This window comes from Engraulis encrasicolus, chromosome 23, assembly GCF_034702125.1.
Source record: "Engraulis encrasicolus isolate BLACKSEA-1 chromosome 23, IST_EnEncr_1.0, whole genome shotgun sequence".
NCBI classification, from domain to species: domain Eukaryota; kingdom Metazoa; phylum Chordata; class Actinopteri; order Clupeiformes; family Engraulidae; genus Engraulis; species Engraulis encrasicolus.
The window spans coordinates 6,207,721-6,235,272 of NC_085879.1; the positions used below are offsets into that span (position 1 = coordinate 6,207,721).

General features: G+C 43.6%; 2 protein-coding genes across 2 annotated transcripts in view; both read left to right on the top strand.

The window, feature by feature from the left end:
- rab11fip5b (RAB11 family interacting protein 5b (class I)) overlaps nucleotides 1-12,252 on the top strand; it is a 30,749-nt gene extending 18,497 nt beyond the window's left edge. Inside the window, exons 5-8 of the mRNA XM_063190025.1 lie at nucleotides 1,035-3,734; nucleotides 5,687-5,825; nucleotides 9,197-9,436; nucleotides 10,710-12,252. Coding sequence (XP_063046095.1) covers nucleotides 1,035-3,734; nucleotides 5,687-5,825; nucleotides 9,197-9,436; nucleotides 10,710-10,736 — 3,106 coding nt within the window. The 3' untranslated portion in view covers nucleotides 10,737-12,252. The remainder of the gene's footprint in view (nucleotides 1-1,034; nucleotides 3,735-5,686; nucleotides 5,826-9,196; nucleotides 9,437-10,709) is intronic.
- A 6,426-nt stretch (nucleotides 12,253-18,678) lies between these two features.
- On the top strand, nucleotides 18,679-27,308 carry LOC134440699 (uncharacterized). The gene is made up of 4 exons (XM_063190830.1): nucleotides 18,679-19,698; nucleotides 21,095-21,144; nucleotides 23,062-24,056; nucleotides 25,203-27,308. Exons 1-4 carry the CDS (start codon nucleotides 18,761-18,763, stop codon nucleotides 26,187-26,189), a joined length of 2,970 nt encoding a protein of 989 aa, XP_063046900.1. The 5' UTR covers nucleotides 18,679-18,760; the 3' UTR covers nucleotides 26,190-27,308.
- Nucleotides 27,309-27,552: the final 244 nt, after the last annotated feature.

Here is a 27,552-nt window from a genome sequence, read left to right on the forward strand (position 1 = left end):
AAACTGTTTAAACCCAGAGTCACATCCATACCAAAACAAACCAATCTGTCCAAACCTGCTCAGACACAGAAAAGACCAGCGTTACCCTTTTTGTGCAGCTGGCACAGTGTGCAAAAATCACAAGATCAATTACCAGAACAAAAGAAAGACCAATCAAGACCTTCATGGCCTTCTCTGCCCTTCTAGATTGGTTTGTTATGGGTTGCAGTCCTATTCCAAGGTCAAGAAAGGCTCACTGCCTACTAGCCTGCCTGCTGGGTAGAGCAGGTGGTAGTTTCACAGGTTAACTTATTGGTCTGGCATGTGCTTTCGGTTATAAATACAGAATATCTCTATTTATATTTGACCTCTGCTTCTCAGCAAGCACTTCTCTGAAAACCTCTATCACCATGAACATGGAAATCACAATGATTAGTGAAAGTTCATTAGCTTTGCCATAAGTATGGTCATTCAGTCAAAGTATGATATATTTCAGTGCTGTAGAAGGATGCAAAGATTCGTGTAGCATATGTGCAGTATGTAAGACATAAAATCCACAAATGTACAACATATATTTTGACTATGTGTACTTGATGTATCCTTCAAAACCTACAAACAAATGCTATGTGTTGTTGAAGGTTTGAGGGGGAAGAGTGCCCTGACAAGTAGTTAATGAGATAGAAAGTGCTTGACCTTTATATAGATAAGCTTTTATGCATGTGTAAGTACAAGGAAACATTATTGTCCAGGATTGTCGCTTCATTGATTTGAATGGCAAACATCAAGAGTTTTTTATTCATGCATCCCAATATCCCTGACTTCTTTTTTAATTTGACCTCCTAAGTTTTGCCAGCTTTCTCACACATACACTGTCTGATTATCTGAACTAGAGAGAGTGAGCAAGAGAGAAAGAGAGCAAGAGAGGAGTACATTTTGCCACTCATGAGTTGAAGCTACCCCTCATACCCCCTGTGTCTCACCCCTAGATTATATTTTCATCTGGCTGGATGATTGGCCTTAGCTGGCATAGGTCTAACTGTGCCTTCCCTCCACAGCCTGGAAGTCTCTCCTAAGGTAGAGAACAGCCCAGTCACCCCCTTACCCATTCACCCGCACCACCACCTCCACAGCACCCAATCTCCGCACCCTCCACCCACCCATCCCACACCCACCGACCCCACCGACCCCACAGCCACCCCTGCTCCCAGCACTCCATCCCCAGCCCAGTCCCCCGGCTCTCACGGTAACCCATTCACCCCATCTCCTCCCGCTTCCTCCATCGCCATCTCCCCGTCCAACCCTTTCCTCACGCGCCTGCAGACCAACCCCTTTTTCGAGGAGCTCTTGGCCGAGGAGGCCCTCAAGTCTCCGCCGGCTAGCGGCTACTTCCATGGCCACCACGGCCTGCCCAGTCCTGCCCACCACCAAAGTGGCGTGGTGATGAGGGACAAGGGCAGCATCAAGAGGGAGCGCCCGCGCAGCGTGGCCAGGCAAAGGTCGCTTCCGGTGCTGTTACCAGGAGGAGGTTCAGGAGGACCAGCCCCATCAGCACCAGAACCAGAACCAGCAGGTAGTCTGCCCACCTCCACCACCAACCGCTCCCTTTCGGACCACACCACAGAGTGGGACGAGTCGTTTGAGGCCTTCGCCGCCAGCAGGCTGAAATCACCAGCTGGCACCCCACCTTCTGCCCAACCCAAGCCAGCGACGACCCGGAGGAAGAGTGCGTCAGTGTCGGATGAACACGCTCTTCTCCGCAACCCTGATATTTCAGTCGCTGGTGCTGTCAAAGAGGGATCGTCACGGGCTGGGAACGTTCCTCCACTGCCTCCACGCAGGCCAGAGGGAGGTTCCTTCAGGGAGAGGAACTGGCTGGAGAGAGCTGAAGAGTTGGCGGTGCAGAGGGAGGCCTGTTTCCTCACCCAGTCAGACATAGCGTCTCGTCAGCACCTGAAGGGGAGGAAGAACCGAAGAAACACCAAGAGTTGGGCCGCAGGAGAGGAGCTTCCACATGGAAGCGTAGTCGCAGAATTGCACTCAAACCTGGCACAGTATCAGTACAACATGCCTCTGGCGTCAGTGATCACGGAGGATGCAGAGGCGTACGACTTAAACGACAAAGCACTTTTGAACGGGGATGACATCTGGGCGACGGAGAGGGACAGCCCCGGTGCACAAGAGAGGAGGAACTTGGAGAGAAAGAACAATGCACTTAATTCATCTAATCTTGACATCAACAATGACGTCATCTTGCACATGGGCTTTGCAACAGAGCAGATACTAGCCCAGAGCCCCCTTTACGATTGTAATCCACTAAACTCAGACTTTATCCAGAGTATTAGAAATGCGCCCACGTGTGGTGACAAGCCACAGGAGGCTCAAATGCAAGTGTCTCCAGCAAATACAGAACCTTCAGAGAAGAGAGAACTTTGTCAACTGAATTTGATGCCAGACGGTACATCCAAACATCCTGGGGAGAGCCAGGTGGCAAATGGCCTAGGCTCTTCCATAGCCTCTCCCCCAGGTTTTGGTACAAACCTAGACAGTGCAGACTTTGCCTTTGTGGACTCTGACAGTTCTCCGTCTGACATGACCATTAACACTCTGGAGGTCTACGATCAGAACGCCAACAAGATGCTGACTGCCTATCAGATGATCTCGGCTGTAGACTCGTCAGGTAACCCCGTGGACCCCACCGCAATGGAGTCGGACCTCAAGACATCTGAATTGGAGATGCTTTCCACAACTGGGTCTTCGGATACAGGGTATGACACAAAGCAGTCGCTTGAACATTGTGTCCTTGAGGCTGACTCACTGCGCAGTGAGCAGAGGGATCGCTCTCCTCATTACAAATCCTCTAGTGCAGGGAAAGGAGGTTGCGAAGCCCGGGGGAATGCCTCGTTTGAAGAGGCAATTAGGCCTGACTTTGGAGATCAGAGTCACACGAATTTTAACTGCGAGCTGGCACAGAACCCTTTAAATGTTTCAAATCATGACACAACTGCGCTTGACTCAGAGATGACAGCCACAAAACTAACAAACTGTACAGACAGCCCACCCCCACCGGTCTGTGCCTCAAGAGACAATGATTCATTCACAGATGCGCTCTGCAACAAAGGTGGCAGTGTGTCTAGTGAACTCTGTTCTCAAGCACTGTTTCAGAAATGCGAGCGTAAAAGACAAAGTCAACTCTTGGACCAACAAAACACAGCACAGTGTGAGCGGTCAGTGGCGAATAACTCCACTGGTGGAGTGGCCAGTGCTCGTGGTGGTGGTAGCCATACTGCCACCCTGGAGCATCACCATGGAGATGCCGAGAGTAGAGAGGGTAGCCATACCCAGGAGTCAGAGTGCTCCGATTCGGAAAACAGCCAGAGACTGAGCTTTGCTGCCCTGCACGCCAAGGTGGCCCCAGGCCCCACGCTCTCCGCCCGGACCACATGGTCTCCCCATACTGCTCGCACCTCCCGTCTCTCTGTCGTCCCTAACACCAACACTAAACTTGACCCAAAAGCCCACCCTAGCCTCAGCACATCAGCCCATCATAGCCTCACTCTCCCAGCAGAGGGCGCCCCCAGTCGGCCCCCCGCTTCCACACCCTGCCCCCTCTCCTCCTCCACCTGTGCCTCCACCACATCCGTCCCCTCCTCCTGTTCGTCCTGCACTGTCCAGCCCATGGTTGACGCACGCCACACTGTCCCACCTGGGGAGACACAGCCAGCTAGCGGCCTTCTCCTGCCCCAGCCGGAGAGCAGGTGAGAGCAAGCACACCGATTATATTCAGAGTGTATTCACTCTTCATCTCAAACTCAAACAAACCAATAAAACAAAAGCAGGAACAATGAAGCGTGACAAATGAAACGCACCCACTTCACTTCAGTGAAAAACTCACACTTGTCATTTGTCAGCTGATTTGCCTGGTCTTATTTATGTAGGGGGGTGTGATGATGATTTGAGTGAAATTTGTGTGGCAGAAAATCTGAGCCTTCTGCTTTGGTGAAGGCTCACCAAACTGGACTAGTAGCTGAGTGCTGCTGGGCCATTTTTCCACCCAACTCTCAGAGATTTTGTCTTTATTTTGTGTTTCTCTCACATATCAAACATTTATTTTCAACACATTTCTTTGGTCTGCCTGCATCCTGTCCATCCTCGCCTGGTTTTACTACAAAGCATGGCTTCTATTTGTTCTTTTGCTGATTTTTGGTTTGTTAGAGTTTGTTAGATTTTTGGTTATTTTGTACTTTTTTCTTTATCTGTCTGTCATGAACAGTTTGGCAGGTATACCACACTGATGTCAGGACAGGTATGAGGTGTGTTCAAAATGATTTAGACTGGTTATGCATATCTGGTCCTAAGAATGGGTGATGGTTTAAGAAGTAGTGTGCATCTGTCATTTGATAAAAACATATAAGCATCTTCTGTATAACTTCTTATCCAAGGATGTTGCTCATAGCTCTATTTTTACTTCCTCCTGCGCCATGTGGCATGAGAAAACACTGCACAAAACCAATATTTGACTTCTAAATAATCATTAGTACAACATCACAGTACAATATAATCTTTTTCCATAGGTAACTTTACTTAGTTGCTTCCCAAAGTGTGGAAAGGGCCTTAAGCTTAGGCAGAGGTCTAGTGATGTTATCTCATAAGTAATGTATTTTCATATGAGTGTTATCCTATCCAAGGTACAGACAATTTTATACGGGGAGGGGTGTTCAGCCATTGTTTTTCTGCAAAGTTCTGAAAGCCGTAGCCTAACAGCTGTACAATGTACATGGCTTACATTGGGCATGCTGGTACATGAATTTGTGTAGTCTGCAGTAAAATGTTCATGTTTGCTCTAGATATTATTCTTCTCTGGCTGTTCCTGGGGCGGCCTTGTTTCCTTTAGCTTTTGGGGGTTCCATTTCAGGGCTTGACGGGTGATGCTTGTGGCAGGTTTTCTATCTTTTAGGCCCATGACTAATATCTCTTTTAAAGAGAGGCTCCTTTGGTATAGTGTTTCCTGTCTGCCTATCTTTCATACCCGCCTTGCTCTAGATTTTCCCACGTCTTCAAAGTTGATTGACTTTTTATTACAGTATTTTGCTGTGCTCATTTTAGATCCTTAACACTATTGACCCTTAACCTATTCAGTGCAGTTACTAAGATGATATATTTAACTGGCACTTACTTCACTAATGGAATTATAATATGATGAAATGTTAATTGTTCAAATGATGAAACAATGTTTGGGAAGAGCAGTTGATTAATGTGTTTTAAAAGGCATTTATCTACGGCATTCTTCTCATTGTTGGAGGCTAGACTGCCATCACAAATTTGAACAAATAGTAAATAGCAATCACTGAGGTTTGTCATACCCAGCAGTGAATTGAGCAATTTGGTCAGTACAACACACAATCATTGACCAAGGATGTACAACTGATGAAATCGTTTTTGAACACACCTCATGCATTGTCAGATCAGGAGAGGCTAAAATATGGTCTGATATTGTTTCCAGTTCTCACGGGCTCTAGCACAGTTATCTCCCAAGTATTTAACACAAGGAAAATTAAATAATCAGTGGCTTAACCAAGTTTCACCAAGCAAGTCATGGACCCTTTACTAACCTATAGTGTATAGACAATAGTTACAGGCGAAGATTCTCTGTTAGCTTAGCAGCTTAGCTCTTTGTGGTGTGTAACCATTTGGTCTTTGTATTGCCCAGTCCCCACCCGGTGAAGCCCCTGACCACGTCCGCTCCATCTGGGGAGAGGAGATCCAGCTCTGTGCTGGAGAAGCTCAAGTCCACCATCGCCCCCGGACGCTCAGCCCAGCCCACCGCACAAGAGGTGGCCGAGAGAGAGGTACGGAGACCTGATGTGATGTCCCCTTACTTTACACACAGTCAAATACCAGTGGTAATATAAGGCTGTCAGTTTGGAGGACCAGAACTCCATACACTTCCATACAACAGGTTTTTATAGTTATACAGTTATACTAACACTAACAGTTTTCATGTCTAATCAACAAGTGCGTTTGGACCACCACGTCCTTGTGTTATTCTTGAACGTTCTTCAGTCCAACAAAGAGCATTTTATCTGAATGGCTCTCATGTGAGGTAGTGTGAGATTCCTAATGAAGTTGGTGCCATACTTTGTCTCTCACTCTAGTGAAACTATCTTCTATCCTATCCATAGTCATGCTAATTCCAATGGACAGTTGTCTATGATGGCCATGGCGCGGCTACCTGCCGTTCAGCCATTCTAATATGAACGATGGGCCTACGCCCTGCGCCCCTACTTCCTCTCCCCAAGTGTGAATGTCCACTTAAGGTGTGAACTGTTGACGGTACCAGCAGTAGATGAACTTAGATGAACTCTGAAAGTCAAACTTTGTAAACTTTGAACGTCTAAAGACCAAAGAAAGACTAAAAACTTTGAAAAACTAAAGAAATTATTCATTCACACCATGCAGTATAGGCCTAACGAGGCGTATAAGGATACGATTAGACTTCAGTATTAAATCAAGTCCTGTGATAACATTCAAAATATTGAAACTGTTGTAAGGTGATCATGCAAAAGTGTTTGGTCTCTCTTAAACTCTATTGAAAACATCTCAGTTACTCTCTAATCCATGGCTACAGTGTTCCCCATTGCTCCAGGTACTGTAGACAATACTCTGTACCTGTCACCTTGGAGAAAATAATGTATATATCGGAAATAATAATGAATAAAAAAAGAAACTGAACACTTTTAAGGCTAATAGGTAATGTATGAATACTCAGTACTATTCTATAGATTGTGACATACATATACTGTAGATAGATATAGATATACTACATTGTGTGTGTTTGCCTACATAAGCAGAAAAGGGGTAGCCTAGCGAGCTAAACCCCAAAGGGGCACACCTTGCATTGAATGTCTTTTATTTGTGCACAGATGTGTTTCGGCATGTGCCTTCCTCAATGTGCTCTGAGGAAGGCCCAGGCTGTTTGATTTGAAGTTTTCATTTGGGCCATAACCCTCAAAGTAATGAATGAACTCGGAGTGAAGCCTGCTCCCTGCTACAATTGCCTGCATGAAGATCAATGACAGAGAAGAAGAAAAAGATGGAGACACAGGCGAGATGGACAGTTAGACATAGTTTATTGATCGTCTAGCTGCTGCTTAGACTCTGGCAAATTTAGGAAGGAGAGAGCGGGAAGCGGGGCTGTAGGGGGAAATATCAGTCTGCCAGTGTCCACCAGTGACGAGGCATTCTCTGTATGAACTGAACAGCCACAAACCCTGGCAAACAGTGATATATGACTCAGCATTTTTTGTCTATCTGTACTGTACTGTATCAGTGTCATGTTTGAATCCTAGAATGACAAGCAAGAGTGTGTGGCTGTGTGTGTATTTTTAATATGTAGTATGCTTAACCCATTGTGTCCTGGAGCGACATATACGCTGCAAGTTCTTGAGATTTGAGCTGTTTTATTAAAGATGGGGGCATGTTAGAGCTGAATGAACACTATACTAATGCAAATTGAAGGTTCTAGATTTTAAATGTAACCTATTTCATGTTTTTATGTGCTTCAGAGGCTGAGATATTTAGGATTTAATAGGCAGAGGGCACCCTTTCCCAAATAGGGCTTAGGACAAAATGGGTTAAAAAGAATGAATGAATACTGCATTGCCTATACTGTACATATGGACCAGACAGCAGTCTGCCCCTTGTCTTCCAAATTGCCATTTGTGAGCAGTATCTATTAGTTGTGTATTGAGCATGTTTGGATGAATGTGAATTGTTTTATGTCTATGTTTGTCATGTTCCTTGTGTTCTCTGTAATCACACTCACTGAATTACCATAGAACAATTTCTCTTTCAGATAGATTAAAAGATGTTCAAAGCTTATCTTATCATATTTCCTGTGCCTGAGGCTTGGGTCCAGCATCAGAACATGGCTCTGTCTCTCAGGCCCAGACATGACTCTGTCTCTTTCTTAAGGGGAATTTATGGTTGTCGTAAAGTAATGGCGCACACAATCGTGTAACCCAAAATGACGCCACGCCCCCGAGCTTGAAAATCGTGTCATGGTCGTGCCCCGAACATTTTTTCTGACTCGGCGTGCATCGGCTTAATGACTTGATTGAAGCCCTTTGCTCATCTGAAGCTATTAACGGAAAACCTCTGCTTCACTCTGTTCACGCTTTTGTTCAAGTTCTCCCCAGTTCAACCCACTCTTGGACATTTCTGCTTCTATTATTCTTCTCTGGCTGTTCCTGGGGCGGCCTTGTTTCCTTTAGCTTTTGGGGGTTCCATTTCAGGGCTTGACGGGTGATGCTTGTGGCAGGTTTTCTATCTTTTAGGCCCATGACTAATATCTCTTTTAAAGAGAGGCTCCTTTGGTATAGTGTTTCCTGTCTGCCTATCTTTCATACCCGCCTGCATGTCTGAAGCCTGGGTGCAGCACCAGAACATAGCTCATATTGCCCTTTATTCTCTCTCTCTCTCTCTCTCTCTCTCTCTCTCTCTCTCTCTCTCGCTCTCTCTCTCTCTCTCTCTCTCTCTCTCTCTCTCTCTCTCTCTCCTCTCTCTCTCTCTCTCTCTCTCTCTCTCTCTCTCTCTCTCTCTCTCTCTCTCTCTCTCTCTCAGGCATCTGAAGCGCATGTCCAGTACCTGAACCTGACCAATATGGAGCTTATCTCTTATTTCTTGTCTTTCTCTCTCTGTCCCTGTCTTAGGCCTCTGTCCGAGTCTAGTGCCAATACACAAACATTTCTTATATGACAATTTCTCCCCCGTCTCTCCAAAGCATACATGTATGAGTTGTGTGCACAGCAAAATAACCTGACCAACATGGAGCTGATCTCTCAGAGAGACCATAAAACTAATTTTATCTTATCTCCTGTCTCTCTCCTGGCGTGTACCTATGTCTGAGTCGTGTGTCCAGCACCATAACCTGACTGACATGGAGCTGATCTCTCCAAGAGACAATAAAGGCATATTTCCTCTCCCCAGTCACCTATGTAGCATGTCTGAGCCTTGTATGTCTGGCGTTTGACATATGACATACAGTATGTCTGAGACTAACATGGAGCTGTCATTTCTCGTCTGTCTGCCTGCCTCTTTCTAATTTGATTTCATTTCTTCTCTCCAGACGCATATGTTTGTCTGACTGTATGACGTATGTTTGAGACTACATGGAGATGATCTCTCATTTCTGGTCTATCTATCTCCCCCTCTCTCCCAGGCCCGCTTGTCTGAGGCGCGCGCCCAGTACCAGAACCTGACCAACATGGAGCTGATCTCGCTGCTGCTGCAGCAGGAGGTGGAGGTGGAGCGGCAGCGGGAGGAGTCGGAGGTGCAGGGGGCGCTGCTGGAGAAGCGCGAGGCCGAGCTGAAGAAGATGAAGGTGCAGGTGCGGGACCTGGAGGACTACATAGACAAGCTGCTGGTCAGGATCATGGAGCAGACGCCCACGCTGCTGCAGGTACGCTCGCGCTACAAGTGACACAGCACCAGGGGGCAGTGTGTGTGTGTGTGTGTGTGTGTGTGTGTGTGTGTTCGTGTGTGTGTGTGTGTGTGTGTGTTCGTGTGTTCGTGTGTGCGTGTGTGCGTGTGTGCGTGACATTAGGGCTTGACATTAGCACCTGCCCATTGGCCAAGTGTGTGTGCAACAAAAAAAAATCAAGCCCTGTGTGTGTGCGTGTGTGTGTACCAGGGCCTGACATTGGCACCTGCCAACCGAATAGATATGGGTCAAATTTGGCCGTGGCTAGTAAAAATATTAGCCTCATTAGCCACTTTGGCAGGTAACTAATTCTTGGGTGGGCTATGACATATCTCAGCAGTATATATATCCTGATTTACACCTTGTGTTATATTTGGGTTCAAGAAAGATCGCTCAGATTCTATTTGTCTGATGTACAGTAGGTAGTTTAACACAATATGCTCATAGCCCTGATCGTCTTGTTTATCATTTCATTTTATGCGCTTAGATGTATCATAGTGAAGAAAATCTGTCTAAAAATACTGACAACAAGACTTTGGCTAGTAGAAAGGCTGAATGGCTAGTGACTGTGGAAAACCACTAGCCACTGTGGCCGGTGAGCAAGAAGTGAACAAAAAGTTAATGTCAAGCCCTGGTGTGTGTGTGTGTGTGTGTGTGCGTGCGTGCGTGCGTGCGTGCGTGCGTGCGTGTGTGTGTGTGTGCCATTCCCCTGCCACAAGCACTTTAGGGCCTCCCCAAGCTATATGTCAATGCCTATCCATATGAAGTGTTCTCCATGTTCAGATGACTGCACTAAGACACACTAGACTAGCTTGCATACTCCTGTCTTTGTAATTGTAATAGGATTATGACGAACATACAGTATATGCTATACACAGTGCATATTGTACATACCTACAGCCATTGTCAGGTTGTGCATTGTCTTCAGGGGTGGGGAGGACACCATACGTACATGGTATGCAAGGAATGAAGAATGAACTTTTGTGAGCATGATCCACAATAATGTATTTAGGTGTAAAAAAGAGATAAATAATAATAATAAAGTATGTGATTTATCAGCTCAAAGGATTTTATGTATTTTATCTTTCCCCACTTTGTCACCAAATGCGAACCTACCACTGCCTTTATTCACAAGTATTTTATTGAATATTGTATTTATTGTCATTTGAAAGTCTGAAATGATACTAGAAAGGGATGGGTGTAAAAAAATGAAATTTCTAACACAAGCTCTGTATTTTTTTTGCCCTTTTAGAGAACCGTGGTAAAGCCAAATTCTTAGAAACCATCCGTGGCACCAGAATAAAGCCCCTCCCCTCCCCCCTGTGTTAAGACTAATCAGATGTCCTAGCCCTCTCCATATCAAATTAAAGGACCACAGAGGTGTGCTCTGTGTTTGCCTTCACAACATAAACAGCCGCTGAACAACAACAGGTGTTCCTTTGTAACAGATTTAGTCTGGAAATATTACATTGGAGAAGCTTTAAAAGTAAAAACATTAAAAAAGTTACCATTGAATTCTGTGTTGTATAAATGCCTCAGGTTGGATATTGTGGTGTATGAATCTGACGAAAGGAAAGACGTTGCCTGTGCATTTTATAGCCTGGTTTGTAATATAGTTAAGTCTCCAGATTTATATTCATGGAATATATAGGCTTTACATGTACCAAAACTGTCAGAAGTTTCACATCAGAAAAAGAACTTAAGTGAAAATCACGATTATCAACTGCTTTTGGCAATCAATTGTCTTTCCATGGCAACACAGTAATATCCAATGCACGCTAATTGCTTTACATAAAATGTATGCAAAAAAACATATAAGAATGTCTTTAAAACCATATAATGCAATATTGCAACATACAACTTGGCTGTATATGTTGTTCTCACAGCGTTTGATGTTGTTTCAGAAAGTAACACTTTCTATGCATTCCCTGGAGTACGCCTAGGCAATGCTGTGAATTATGTAGTATATTGTGCATATAAGCTAATGGCAAATAGAGACGCTCATACGGTCCATCACGAGCTTCACAGGCAATACGAGAAAAAGCTGCTACCTGTAATGTATGTCGACTTAATGTACAGCTTCTGTATCTTTAAGTACATGTATACGCTTCAATGTATAGGCAGCAGTATATGCCTCATAGTGCTCTGTACAGTATGTTACTCACGCCTTCATAACGGCATAAGCTACGTGTATGTTCATTTGGCTGGAAGGTGATCTGGAGGGTTTTGCTGTGTAGTATATCTCAGATGGGAGATGTGAATGGCACTTACGATTCTGTAACAACAAAACCACTACTTCCCAGTGACATGTTTCAGATCAAGGACTGTAAGTAAACAGAACCCCAAAAATACTGAAAATATTCCTTTAGAGTGGCGGGTCCTCCTCTCTGATTATTAACGTCCAAAAATGTCTTTGAGCGATGATGAATGATTTTGCTGATGTGTGGTGTAGTATTGTGGAGGGAAGCTGTACTAATCTTACATGTAGGTTTTCACAGTAGTTCAACATGTCTGTCAGTGTCTACAGTGCGATGGTAGGCCATCAGCAGTCTGTTAGTCCTACTACACAAACACAACAAGAGTAAACTTAACACACACACACACACACAGCACTGTGATCTATCTCTCTGTCAACTTGCTACTTGAGAAGATTTACTCCCATTTTGTTACATGGCTTTGTAGATGAAGGAAATGATTCATTTGTGTATTTTTATTGTTTATTTATTTGTTTGAATTCTGTGTGACAAAGGACATTGGAAAAATAATAAAGGCATATGTTTGAGGTTTGGTGACTTGTTTGTTTGCGTATTATTCTCTGTGAAATGATTGCAAGTCAATGTCATGCATTCAGTCCCTCCAGGAATTTGTGATGTTGCGATTTGCCACTTTTATGCAACTTCGATGAATTCCCGCTCATTCTGCATTGCATTTCTCACAGTGGTGTATTTGAATGTCCACCAGATGGCACTGAACATACATTTGCCATGCTGACAGACTGGAGTTAGTAGCTGTAAAATGTCAGATGTTTTGTTTGGAAAAAAGCAGGTTAATTTGTGCAGCGAAGGCATTTTGTGCACGTGTGCTAAAATAGGCCCACTACTCCACTGAAAACAAACAACATAGAAGGGCTTCTACATATTACAAATAGTTGATAGTAATATAATGGCTTCTAGGAAGTAATGTGAGACTGTGTCTGATGAGATCATTTCCAGTAAAGACATCTAGGTGCAGCATGGCATGTCTCCTCTCTCCCCATCAGTCTGCATTAGCTACTGGTGGCGGCTACTCGGATTAAGCACATACAAGGCTTTGACTCCAAAGTAACTTAGTAGGAGTCTGGTCTACACCTGCTTATCTGAAGGCCATTTTAAAGGCTTATGCCCCTTATGGCACACTGCTTGGGATCCTCATACACAAACTGTCTAGCTCCTATATTCCTCGGGTCCTATGTTCCCCGTTCTTTGTATGGGACCGGAGAACTTAAGGCCCTTTTTCTAAAAAAGGATTCTATGTTCCCCTCATTGTATCTAAGACTTCCCTAAACCATCCCTAAACTTAACCTGTCATTAATGCAATGTTTCTGAATTTTCAAATTGTGCCCTTCCCAAAACGATCACTAAATCTAACCAGTCAGTAATGCAATGTTCCTGATTTGTAAATTTGTGCCCTGACTAAAACTATCCCTAAACCTAACCTGTCACAGGTGCAACAACAACCTGTGCTTTGCCATGCGGTAGCAGTCTACTTGGAAGCAGCGGGGAACATACAACCCATTTTTGGAAAAAAGGTCCTAAGTTCCCCGGTTCCGGAGAACATGAAAGCCCACCTGGGAAACTCCAACTCCCATTGTCATTGTGACACAGGACTCCACAGCACACAAATGTTCACTGCACCCTGCACACAACAAAATTGCATTTAAACCTCACCCATGCAAGGGGGCAGCCCCCAATGGGTCCCCAAGGGAGCAGTGCAACGGAGTGGTAGCATGCTCAGGGTACCTCAGTCATGGAGGAGGATGGGGGAGCGCACTGGTTAATTACTCCCCCCACCAACCTGGCGGGTCGGGGTCGAGGAACAAAACATCTTGGAAGGAACATCTGGCGTTATATTACCTTAAGTAGTTCCTGGGGTAGTTGTGTAGGTTATAGGGTCAAGGCCTTGTTCTTAATTTTAGAAGGCACTGGTAGCTAGTGCAGATTGATGAACTGATGAGTAACATGCTGGTACGGTTTCATCACAAATACAAGCAAAAACAAACTGAACAGAACTAGACATGCACTCAGAGAGTGCAGACCTCTGCCAAGGAAGCTGTTTGATAGAACATGTGACTATGTTACTCCCTCATTTTTTTCCAAGTCTTTCTGCGTTAATTTTGTAGTTAGAAACTGGAATGTCAAGTTTCGCCCATTCCCGCAATGGTGAAGAATCTTTTTTTAAATTCCTGGATCCGAATTGCGAGCCGGATCACCACCAAAATTGAATCACTTCTTCCTTTTGTCATTTCCAACAACTCCATAAACTTTCAGCTGTTCATAACTTTTTGAGCTATCCTGCTGACAGACAAACAAACAAACCACCAAACAGACAGACAGACAAACCAACATCACTAAGTAAGCAAGCAAGCTAATAGGCATACATCAGAAAGAGCTCAATGATCTGTATAGCCACGCATTCGAAAGGAAGGCCAATTCCATCCTCCTAGATCCCTCCCACTCCATCTTTGTTTTGCGCTGCTTCCCTCCAGCAGAAGGTTCAGAGTTCCTTTGGCCAGGAAAGCAATATACTGTACAAGAACTCCTTCTTCCCCATTGCTATTCACACTCAGAACATTAATTTCTCAAATCTCTCTCTCTCTCTCTCTCTCTCTCTCTCTCTCTCTCTCTCTCTCTCTCTCTCTCTCTCTCTCTCTCTCTCTCTCTCTCTCTCTCTCACACACACACACACACACACACAGAGAGAGACACACACACACACACACACACACACACACACACACACACACACACACAGAGAGAGACACACACACACACACACACACACACACACACACGCACAACCTTCAATCAAAAGACAATTTTCTAATATGGCAATATATTAGACAAGACAGCTTTTTGAACATTTGAGTCTTTGAACATGAGCCCTTCTGGGATGGGTGGATGCTGGGTCTTAGCTGCAGCTTTGTTGGGCCCTGTTTTCTGAGTCACTTAAGAGAAAAGAGTCTTCAGTGCAATGCTTATGGCAGACTAAACAAGAGTGTTGCATGGGTATACATCCTTGCCTTGGTGTTCTTTTGGTTTAGGATTCCAGATACAAGGTACTCGATATTGGCACAATAATTGAAAAACATTTCTGTTGCCAAAAGATTAAGTTGTTGCATCAATCACCCTTGTCTTAGATCTTGCTTCGGTGCTATGTAATGTTAGATAATGAAATAAAGGTCTATGTGCATCTACTGTATATAGCAACTCAAGAAAACAGTCAGTTGGAACCATCTACTCCACTCGTCCAGTCTGCATCGGTGTCCCTCCCCCCCTCCACATATGGGCCATCAACATCTCCAGCAGTTGACACCTCTGGCTGAAACGAAGGTTTGCTGAGAGCCTTTGTGACGTTATCTCAGTAACACACAGCCTCTTTTATTCAGTAAGTTTCAGAGATGCCAGTGGCTGCATGTAGTTACAGGCAGGGCTCTAAATGAACATCCGCCAACCAGCCAAATGCTGGTGTGTGTGTGTGTGTGTGTGTGTGTGTGTGTGTGTGTGTGTGTGTGTGTGTGTGTGTTTAGTGTGTAAGATTAACATCTTCGACCCATTTTGGCTGGTGATGAAAAAAGTTAATTTAGAGCTGTGGTGGTTACAGGTCTCTAGTAGCCTACAGGGGCTTTGTTTACCACGTAGGAGCAAAGCAAACACAACAGGCCAGCAGTTTATCAGCACATATGTCAGTAGTGTTTGCTTCACACAAGAAAACAAAGACTTCAAGTAAGCTAGACCTGGTATGGTAGTGACAGAGACAGCTGTTTATCCTTTGTTGACATTTATCCTTGTAAAATGAGATAGAGAAACTCTGACTTCTATTTTGTATTTTGTGTGTATGCTATGTGGAAAATGAAACATTTGCCAATTTAAAAGGGTCTGAGACAACAAAGTTTGCAGCAAACATTGCAAAGAATTTGAAAATGACACCAGGAATATTTCAAGCCATTGTAAATGTTTAGAGGAGGGCATGGCCTATGATTCTTCCAGAATTTCATCATAATGTAATCGCTGTATTTGTGATTTGGGTGACCATTGTTTGTCAAGGATGCTATTTATTATGTCTGTTAAAAACATCTCGAAGTACAGCCTTAAACATTGTATGTGATATAGACTATAGGCTAGTGTTTTTTTTCTGATTCTGATGGTTTATGTGTGAAGCATCCAGTGTCCTGGTATAGGCCCTTCATAATGCAATATATCCAAAGGACATGTACATTACTCTTGCTCAATGCATGTTGTTAGAAACAGTAGACTAATCATATGGTCATTATTGCAACTGCTGCTCATTGAAACTGTGCTGCCTATTGCCAAATTTAATCTTTTCAGGAATATTTACCGGCTAATACATAAATATTTGCTAGTATGAACAAGTGCAGTAGCTTCAATTTTGGAGCTGAACATGTGTATTTCTGGACATTCAAAATGACTGACATGGACAAGATCCAACTTTTCATGTAGGCCTATGAAAAGTGAAATTTTCCAAGTCATAATGAATACTGAATTTGATGGTAGTATTTGTGAAAAATGTAACATCTGCGAATGGGCAGCATGCATTCTGAAAATAAACTACTAATTATATCACAAACTGCACCTGTATTAATGTAGCACGCTTCTAAGGTAGGTCTTAGGGTACTTCTATGTTTAATACAATATAGGAAAAAGCTTTAATAGTTTTAATCATTTTAATTCTGATTATTTAGCTTATTTATATTCGGCCTATTCACATTGCTCTTACCCTCTACAGTCTGGCTTGTCCAGTTGCATAATATAATCAGTGAGAGTGACCAAAGTGTGAAGGACAAGTCATTTACACCTGAAAGAAATAACCCTTTACATGAGGGGGAAGTGAGGGGGGAAGGAGTTTTCATTCAGACACAAAAACTCGGACCATTGACAACTTGATCATCGTTAGGGCGTCGGCGAAACCTTTGGCATCGCTTGGCCTGTTGTTGTGCTAAACCAGAGAATTAGTGGTCTCACGCATTTAACGAAACCTGAGGTCAAGACCTTAGCGACCTCTTTTGCATGAGGGTGAAATACATCAGGCCTATTAATTTGATCAGAAATGTATTATGTTGTGGGCCAGCCTTTATCCATTATTGCTGAATTACTTTCACAAAATTGGTCGTGTTTCAATCAGACATAGCCTATACCAGGGAACTCAGGCCCGAGGGCCAAATCTGTCCTGTGGGGTCATTTTATTTGGCCTGTGAAATCAATTCAGATCTACAACAGTTGGCCCGTATGCACCATTAATATACAGTATAGTTCACTGTAAAAAAAACAAAAAAAAAAACAGGGTTAATTCAAAGTTTAGAGAATCTATTTAAAATATCCTGGTCTATTTGGTCTCTGAGTATTTTCAAAGTGAATGAACACTGCATTTTGTACACAAAATCTGGTCTGTCACAGGAATATGAGTGGACCCAGGCCTCACACACTCAGAACAGAATACTTGCAGGCACATGTGAACAACCATATATGGTGGGCATGAGTGGTTTTGAAACTTGCTTTTGGACATTAAGTGTGTGCAGGGACAATTTTTAAATAAAAATTCATGTTTGCCAGAGACATCGTCCCAGATTTTAATTTTGGCCCGCTGTGAATTTGGGTTTCACACTCCTGGCCTAGACAGTGATCTTCCATGCAACAGAGAAAGACAGCCTGTTACTTAGGCCAATAAGTCACACACAGGATGTGTGCAGTTTCACATCAAATATGATATGTTTGGTAAAGAAATGATAGAAATGACATTTACATGTTAAATGATATTTTCAGGGGACTTAGTGAGGGTATGTCTGTTGTAAAGGGGTCCACAATATACCTGTAGACCTAAAGTGCAGGGGGAAATCCTTGTTTGTGTTCATAGCACGGCCCTAGGAGGACCTTAGAAGAAAGAAAAATGTCTGCACTCTTAAATCCTCTTTGTGTTCTTTTTAATAATAATAATAATTTTGGTCTTTCAGTTTGTGGAGTATGGCGTGCTCTTATCCAGATAGTTTGTTGGCTTCTTGGGTTTGGGTGCTCTTTAGTCCAAGGTATAGTACTTCCAGGATCAAAAAATGAGAATAAATTCTCTGACTAAGGCAGTGCCCTGAAGAAGGCACTCATGCCGGACCTTGTTTTTAATATGTCCATGTAGGACCTGTCATATTAATAAAGACATTTTAATTTGGAGTGCCTTAGTCAGAGAATTTATTCTCATTTTTTGATCCTGGAAATAATTTTGGTCTACTGACCTTCTACAGGGCTCAATCCTCGGAGGACTTTATAAAATTTGAAATGGCCCCTGGAATGAAAAAGGTTCCTCACCCGTTTTAAATATTGGCTCTAATTCTGTTGAGTATGTAGGCATACCCCCTAAAGATGTTCTATCTATTAGCTCACTGTGTTGGTAAGCTTTGCCACTGTGTTGTAGGCCTACTGCATTATTATAAAATGCATGTTGCTTTATTACTGTAAAGTACCCCACTATTGCTTAAGTATTATTTTGCTTTGGCTTAAGTGCACTGGATGACGTGGAGAGGACATAAAACAGTGCAAACTGGAACTTGATTGAAGACAAGGCTATTTAAGTACCAACTACCATAGTTAATAAAAATAAGTTACGGGTACTACTACTACTAGAGACAAGTAAATAAATAGATTGAAAATATACAGAGGACACCACAACAAGTGGTATAGCCTGCACATGGTTTTTCTTCACATTGTTATTAGGCTATGTGTTATGTAGGCCTAGCCTATCCTCTAAATGGCGGTATATAAAGAAATGAATTATTTCATGCTATCTATTCCCTCGTCAAATAAGTGGGACATGTATCAAAATTCTAAAATCAAAATTGGAGTAAACCCTAATCTTCAAGACAACGCAGATCCTGCTAGGTGGAGCTCTCGAGCTAAGAACTGGGGGCGTTCTTTTGTCCACGTACGTACATGACGTCAGAGCTACGGAGGCTTAAATCGAGGTGGGGTGGCACACTCTTTCCAACTGTTGAGCAGCCGAGTCCCGCGTCGAAAGCTAAAGTGAACTCTACTAGAAGCAGTCATGGAACAACTCTGCAAACTGTTTGTCGGTGGTCTGAATGTGGAGACGACGAAAGATGGTCTCCAAGCTCATTTTGAGCAGTTCGGAACCCTCACCGACTGCGTTGTTGTGATGAACGAGCAAATGCAGCGGTCGCGTTGTTTCGGCTTCGTTACCTACTCCGCTAGCGAGGAGGCAGATGCAGCAATGGCTGCTAGGCCACATGTTATTGATGGCCGCAACGTGGAGCTGAAAAGAGCCGTGGCACGCGACGACGCAGGTAAACCAGAGGCGGTCGCCAAAGTGAAGAAAGTGTTTGTTGGTGGGCTGAAGGAAGACATCGAGGACCAAGACCTCCTTGACTTCTTTGGCGAATTCGGTGGAATCGAGAAGGTCGAGATCATTACCGACAAAGACACCGGCAAGAAGCGTGGCTTCGGATTCGTCCACTTCGAGGACCACGATTCCGCCGACAAAGCCGTCGTGCTCAAGTTCCACACCATCAAGGGCCACAAAGTCGAGGTAAAGAAGGCCCTCACGAGGCAAGAAATGCAAGCGGCGGGCAGAGGAGGAAGGGGAGGACGAGGAGGAGGAATGCAAAGAGGCATGAGGGGAAATCAAAATGGCTACGGAGGTGGCAGAGGAGGCGGTTACAACAGCTACGGTGGAGGTTATGGCTACGGAAGCAATGATGGCGGCTATGGCGGAGGCTACGGTGGTGGTGGATACGGCGGAGGTTACGGAGGCTATGGCGGCGGCTACGGTGATCAAAGTGGCGGTTACGGTGGCGGAAATGGATACAGTGACTTTGGTAGCAGCTACAGCCAGCAACCCTCAGGCTACGGGCCCATGAAAGGAGCTGGTGGTTACGGCGCCAGCAGAGGAGGAGGCGCACCATATCCCCGCGGCGGTGGGGGTGGATATCCAAGAGGCGCTTATGGCGGTGGGGCGCCCTACTGAGGGCAGTGACTGAAACTGAGAACTTTGTCCCACAATACCCTCTAAAATCACGACATTGGACAAAATGGTTCAATCATCTGGCCTCTTCATAACAACTCGGGGTGGACACTGTGAAACCTTTCGAAAAAGACCTCAAATCTGAACAGGTAGGAAGTCTGCTTCCCAGAAAACCTGACTTGTTCGACCAGCTGTTCTAGAACACGTGCTAAGTCAATTGACCACTTTTGTTAAGGTCGTGTCGGTAGGGCATAGTTTGTCTGTTTTACTTTATAAATTCGTTTTTTGTTTCACCTTATGCGCAAGGCTTGTTCACCAGCATTCGTTTTATTTTTTTCTGTTTTTAGAGTTTGTATCATGGGCTACATTGATTTGGTTCAATTACATTTTAACTTACCCCAACGCAATGTATCTCTAGTGACACCAGTTTTCAGTTTTGTGTTTATGGCGCACATCAAGTAGTGTTATTACGCAACTGAAAAGCAGTGGCATTTCCAATAGCCTGCCGTTGTATTTGCGGAACAAGTTATTTATCTGCATTTTGGTATTTTGGTTACTGCTTGGTATATCGTTTCCAGCTTACATATGTACTTTGTATATTATGTCTTCACATCAAAGAAAGTTGTTCAACAATGGTATGCCAATGTATGTTTTTTTTAATAAAATAATCTTTATGACCGTATATTTTAGTATACTCTCTTACTATATTGTTATGCATATAACTAAATAACTTGTATTAAATTCCAGTCTATTTAGCTTTAGGTGCCTCTATGCTATTCTACATACAGTACTACTACTTATCCTAGTTGGAGACATCTGCCGGTACTGTACGATGGCGTGTGACCTAAAGACGAGCCGATGAAGTTGGTGACCAGTAGCTCTGGAAGTTGCCCTTGTTGGGGACAAGCGGGGTTCATATTTACACCTGATTCCCACACATAGCTTTTCTTTCAGTAATCCCACTACTACAAAATAGTTGTAGCTGATCGTTCAGAGACCCTGTTCAATACATGGGGTCCATAATAGGATTCAATTGTTCACATTAGGATATCGCCCTGCAAAAAACCCTAGGTATGTAATCAAACCTGTCTTTACTAAGTGTTGGTCAACTTTAACTTATTAACTAGTGTATTTAAGCAGTGAATGAACTGTAGCTGTTCTGATTTTTATTTTCTTAGTATGGACTGACAGCAGTTGGCTAACCTTTGCCATCGTGCCTGAAAAGTCTCTGAAATGAGATGTATGTGAAGTGATGGTTTTTGCAGCCTGTTGCAAAGGTCTGAACCCAAACAAATCACTCCTTTTTAGACCTTAAATGACCTAATTTCTGTGTTGGGATTAATTCACGTGTATTTATATCCAAATGTCTTATCCGTGTTTTGTTTTTTTCTGTTTCAGGGACCTGATGCCTGACTCAAACCACATCAGCTGTGTGGCTGTGGAGTTTGGTGGGCCATCTGGACTGTTGGGACTCTTTAGGCCCCATGGGCCTGTTCTGTGAGGCTGCAGCCAGTGGCCACTAGCACTGCACTGATGCATTGTCCTATTCGATCCTGCAGGTGCAAGAGCACTGTTTGGGTCCAGTTTTATCAGAATGCACATACGTTTTGGTAAACATGACTGATAAAGTGAAGCATGGCTTGTGGGGGAACATTCCCCCAAGCATGCAGGGTTTTATGTTTAAATGTAGGTTTGCCAGTGACTTTTTTTTAAATCTGTTTTTATCATTTTATCGCTTTTTAATTCTTATTGCTGGGCAACATTTGAATCCACTTGTAATGGAGCTCAATGGACATCCATGTGATGTCAATTTATATGGAATAAAATAAGTTTTTATTGAATCAGATGTGGTTTTCTGTCTTAGCTGATGTAGCTAGTCTAAATGGGTTTTCTGAGAAGAGTATTTCACCATAGAACATTCACTTCAATTGAAATGGGTGCATGGATGTAACCAAGGTTATGGTTTAAAGTAGAGGACAAATATCCCGCACTGTCCATTATACTTTTTAATTTTTATTGCTGACCATGTGTTGGTCTTTCATACCTCCAGGGGTTAAGACCACCACCAATTCACACATTCCTGTATTCTGACATGTCCATTCCCATACAGAAATCTAAATAAGACTTAAAGATACAGTTTTTTTTCCACTTTAATGGTAAAGGGATTCTTGACAGAACACTGACTGTTGACCCATGTGTTGTCTCCACACAAAATCGCTGATTCTCACTTCAAGTGTTTTGACTACAAAGAATTCTGACCAGTCTCTTTAAAATGGCTGCGTCAAACTCCAATTGATTGAGGGTCAAAATCAAAATCTGGATAAAAGTTGTGGGTCGAACTAAACATTGAAGAAATGGCCTAAAATATATGTACGTGCACCTAATACCCAAAGTTCAATTTAAAACACACTTCCCTATCATATGTGGTAGTTAATGTGTCTGCACATCCTGTGAGACAGAATTTCATGTTAAGTCTTAAGCTTTAACATTAATTGTATGTGGGCCAATTGTAATACACATTTGAACTTATTTTGCTGGCAGAATAAAATGGCTCCACGTGCTAGATTTGGCCCCCGGCCCTGAGTTTGACATCCCTGTCTTAACAGAACACTGAATGTTGACGGGTCAAATCTCTCAATGCAAAATCACTGGTTAACAGTTCACACAAGTCTCCTGGCCATGCAAAGAGTTTTTTTTACCATTCTCTCAATAGAACACTGAACATTGTCTCATCTTGTTTCAGTACAAAGTCACTGGTTCACACGTGGTGAATATACACTACAGTTGTATTCTGGTCTTAGGCTTACATGGACAGTTAAAACAACTGAAATAATTGATAATGTGAGAATCAAGGGGAAGCTTGCTTATAATTCCACATAGGCCATCTGTTCCTAATTTGGTTTGATTTGCTTTTTTGTGGGTTTTGTTTAGAGCACAAATGGTTTTAGATATTAAGATAAAGCAAACAAATGCACATGCTGCACTAGGTCAGTGTGAGCATGGTATTTGAAAACAGGCCTTCAATGTTAAATCTGGTCTAATCATAGAGAGTAAGGGTTTAATGGTTTATGTAAAGCAAAGGATTTAGTAAAAAAAAAAAAATGCCCATTAGGAAATGTTCTCACACTAGGCCTCCATACAATGAGGAGTAAGCCTCAGTATTTTATAATATTTAGACTGGCGTTCTGCTTCAAAGTAGCACAGTGGGTTGTTGCTGATAGTTAAGCGTGGTATTTAATAGATAGTTAAGTGTGGACCTTGATTTTATATTTTGTCTCCTTCGCACGAAAGACATACACTACGTAACAGGAAAGGGCGGGTTTATGACTCAAGTTAAACCAATCACGAGAGCTGGCGCATGTAGTGACGTAACGACGGAGGCACCTCGAATTGTTTAAACCGTACGTTAGCGGTGCCGGCGATAGCTCAGTCGATCTTTTTAGAGAATTGTGTGAAAATGTCCGCTCAACTATGTAAATTGTTCGTCGGTGGCCTGAATGTACAGACCACAGATTCAACCTTGAGGCAGCATTTCGAGGGGTTTGGAACCATCACCGATTGCGTCGTGGTTCAGAATCAGTCGTTACAGCGGTCTCGTTGTTTCGGCTTTGTAACATACTCGAGCCCGGAGGAGGCAGATGCAGCTATCGCCGCTCGGCCACATGTTGTAGACGGAAACAACGTGGATTTGAAAAGAGCCGTTGCTCGGGAGGACGCCGGTAGGCCAGAAGCATTGGCTAAAGTGAAGAAAATATTTGTTGGTGGACTTAAAGATGATATCGAAGAGGATCACCTCACTGAATATTTCTCACAGTACGGCGCAGTCGAGAAAACCGAAGTCATCACCGACAAGGAGACCGGCAAGAAACGTGGGTTTGGTTTCGTCTATTTTGAAGATAACGATTCGGCCGACAAGGTAGTTGTGCTCAAGTTCCATACAGTTAATGGACACAAAGTAGAGGTCAAGAAGGCCCTTACTAAAGAAGAGATGCAAGCAGCAGGCCGTCGCGGTGGAAGGGGCAGAGGAGGAGGCCGAGGAATGACTCGGCCTCAAAATGGCTACGGCGGCGGAAGAGGAGGTTATGGCGGCGGCTACGGAGGCTATGGCAATGATGGCGGCTATGGCGGTGGATACGGTGGGGGTTACGGATCACAAGGCGGCTATGGTGGTGGATACGACCAGATGGGGGGCGGCTATGGTAACGGCAACGGTTACAGTGACTTTGGAGAGGACTATGCCCAACAGCCCTCCGGTTATGGTCCAATGAAAACCGGTAATTATGCCGCCGGTGGTAGGGGTGGGGGACCATATGCGCGTGGAGGTGGTGGAGGATACGGAAGGGGAGGTTATGGTGGGTATTGATCCATGTCCCTCTGAGGGATGCACAGATTTGGGGACATCAGAACACATTTTTTGCAATGGTTGGAGGCAGTCTCCATCAATCCAAACCACAGGCCGAATCCCTTTCCCTCCTGTTCTGTTTCTGAACTATGCCGTTTACAATGGACATTAGCTATGGACTTCAAACTGTCCCTTTTTTCAGCACGTTAATTCCATTTTTAATGATTGTAGTGAATGGTTTTTATTTTAAAATGGTCGAAACTCGGAACGATGATCTGTCTGTTGGCTCTGTGTTTATCACGAGCCATGAAACTCAGGGGAATTGGCTAACTTTATGTAAAAAGCAGCTTGTTCTCTGTTCGAGTATTTTATTGTTTTATTATGTGATGTATAATTGTGAAATGTCAGGCTCTGTGGGTTTAGTTTTTATACACGTTTATTTTGACTGATCCAGTTTTATTCCCCAAGACCTGTGCTGTTCTGTTGACTCAAGTTTTGTGAATGTTGCTTAACCTCAAAGATCGGTTAACAACCCTGTCAAATTGTATTAAACTTTTTTCATAATTTGAAACCTGCCTGTTTTGTATTTATGTTGCATCACAACGATTCATGTCTCTCCTTAAATCCAGACCCGTTGGCGTACTGCTTTTAAACCCATTCATCCCTTGTCCGTTCATTCATTCAATGTTCCCTCCCCCAACGCAAGCTTGCATGGGGTACAATGGTGCTTAAGTGTTTCCAAAATAATCTGACCAGGTGCTGCTCACTTTCAAAAAAATCAACTTTTAAAAAAATCCACGATTTATTGTTAACCATTAAGGTGACAATGGAAGAATATGATGCGTTTAACCATTTTTGCTATCTGTTCAGTAAATAATCTAATATCAGTGAATCATTATGAACTCTCCATCATTTGGGCATGGGGGGAGGGTGCTCTAAACTGGACATCATGGTTTTTAATAAGGTATTGCACTGTGTTTGCAGAGATTGTGGTGATAAATAAAAAATAAATTTTAGAATTTAAGAAATTAAGTGTTGAGGAATAATAATAAAAAAATGTTCTCAGGATGGAGGCAAGAGGATAGAATTAGAAGCCGGTTAGAACTAAATCCCAACAGCCTCACTGTTGCGCCTCCTACCTTCCGCCATTTTTTATTTTCCTAGGATAAAGTCCGCCATTTTGAGCATCGTGACTACATAGCAGTTAGCCTTGCTTTGTCGCAGTGGTGTTTGAAAACCAAAACTATGGAAAATCAGTTGTGTAAACTGTTCGTCGGTGGGCTTAATGTACAAACCACCAACGAGGGTCTCCGAAAACACTTTGAGCAATTTGGCGAGTTGACAGATTGTGTTGTAGTGCAGAACCAAGCGTTGAAGCGTTCCCGTTGCTTCGGCTTTGTGACCTACTCGACACCGGAGGAGGCAGATGCTGCCATGGGAGCTAGGCCCCACGTTCTTGACGGTAACAACGTCGAACTGAAAAGGGCCGTGGCACGCGAAGATGCTGGCAGACCAGAAGCCCTGGCTAAAGTCAAGAAAATCTTCGTCGGGGGTCTTAAAGATGACATCGAAGATGAGCATCTCATTGAATGCTTCTCCCAGTTCGGAGCCATTGAAAAGGCTGAGGTGATCACCGATAAAGACACAGGTAAAAAGCGTGGCTTTGGATTTGTCTACTTCGAAGATAACGATTCCGCTGACAAAGCGGTCGTGCTCAAGTTTCACACCATCAATGGTCACAAAGTAGAGGTGAAGAAAGCCCTCACCAAACAAGAGATCCAGGCTGCAGGCAGCCGCGGTGGCCGAGGCGGCAGAGGAGGCGGCGGCCGCGGAATGGGAAGATCTCAGAACGGCTATGGAGGTGGAAGAGGCGGCGGTGGCTACGGCAATTACGGTGGTGGCTACGGCGGCAACGATGGCGGCTACGGAGGTGGTTATGGTGGTGGATACGGTGGCGGTTACGGGGGAGGCTATGGCGACCAAATGGGAGGCTATGGCGGAGGCAACGGCTACAATGATTTTGGCAGTGGCTATGGCCAGCAGTCCTCTGGCTATGGTCCCATGAAAGGTAATTACGCGGGCAGAAGCAATGCTCCTTACTCCCGAGGCGGTGGCGGTTACGGCAGGGGGGGTTATGGAGGCTCCTATTAGGAATGCCGGTGAGTCGCACAGCAGAGCAGCTCCATGCCCCTAGCCAAAAACTAAACGGCCGTATAAATATCCCATCCATTAAGTGGTCCCTGGCCGTACTGTCGGCAGGGACGTGACTGGATCACTGAACCCCCTTTTTCCTGGTACAGTCAACAAACCTCAGCTATCACAGGCTGGTCTTTACTCAGGTCAGGTGTTCCTTGCCCAGAGAGCCCAACCATAGCCTACATCGTCTCATAGTACAACATCCAATCTGTAAGAGACATGCATTGCTCAGTCGCAAATAGGCCTGGTTTACCAACGCGTAATAGGACTACTACTCCTTTGGATTCCTTTTTCATTTACCTTGGTGGGGGACCTACAATGTTGCAGTTTACTTTACTATGACGATTGGTCATTATTCAGTTGAACATCCTGTTGCTTCTTGGTTGAGTTAATTTTTCCTTTAACGATGTACTGTAAGTTCTATTTTATTTGGAAATATGTATTTAAGTTGACGTGTGGATCACCAGACCCCTATGTATATGGCCAAGTACCTAGTGAACTTGATTTAGTCCTTAGTTCTGCATCAAAACAGGTTGTTGGCATCTGGATCTTAATCGGCGTTCGTATCCCTCTTCAATATTTCTATTCAAGTATTCAATGGCATTGATGGCCACTGTTATGTTTTTTTTGGCCACAATGTTATTATGAAACATCCAAACGCAGCATTATAAGGACTAGGTCACGTTACTTTTAAATATTCTCCGTTCACTGCCGTTGTTACTGACAGAATATGTTGACTATTCGTTGTAGTGATTTTGAGTTGTGATTCCCACTAGTGTGATTGTAAAGCAATTTAAGTGCAGTAGTTATTCTAGACAAATTGACTTTTTTTTCCTTAGTTGTTGCGGTGATCGTGTTCATAAAGATAGGAAGTATCTGATTAAAAAAAAATCCAGGTGTTCTATTTTACAGACTTTACTTAAAGAGGATCTCCTAAATCTCAAAAGAAGTTGACTATATGCATCTGTTTCATTGTATTACTGATACACAGATTAAACATATTAAAAACATGTTTATTTCAGATACCAGCTAACTGTATGTATTTCCATCAATAAATATCTTTTATTCTCTAGACATTATGGACCAATAACATGAAGCTCATTGAATACTGTGAACACTTCAAAGATTATTTAATATAGTCTTGCACATCATTTACCCCTAATGGAAGACTCATTCGTCTCAGGGAGCTCATTTCCTGTGATGAAGAGTTACATCAATGTTAAGTTCATTATGGATTGACCGCCTTGTAATTGATGAGTTATTGCTTTCAGACTTCATAGACTAGTATGTTTTATACACTGACTTTCAAGTCATCCCT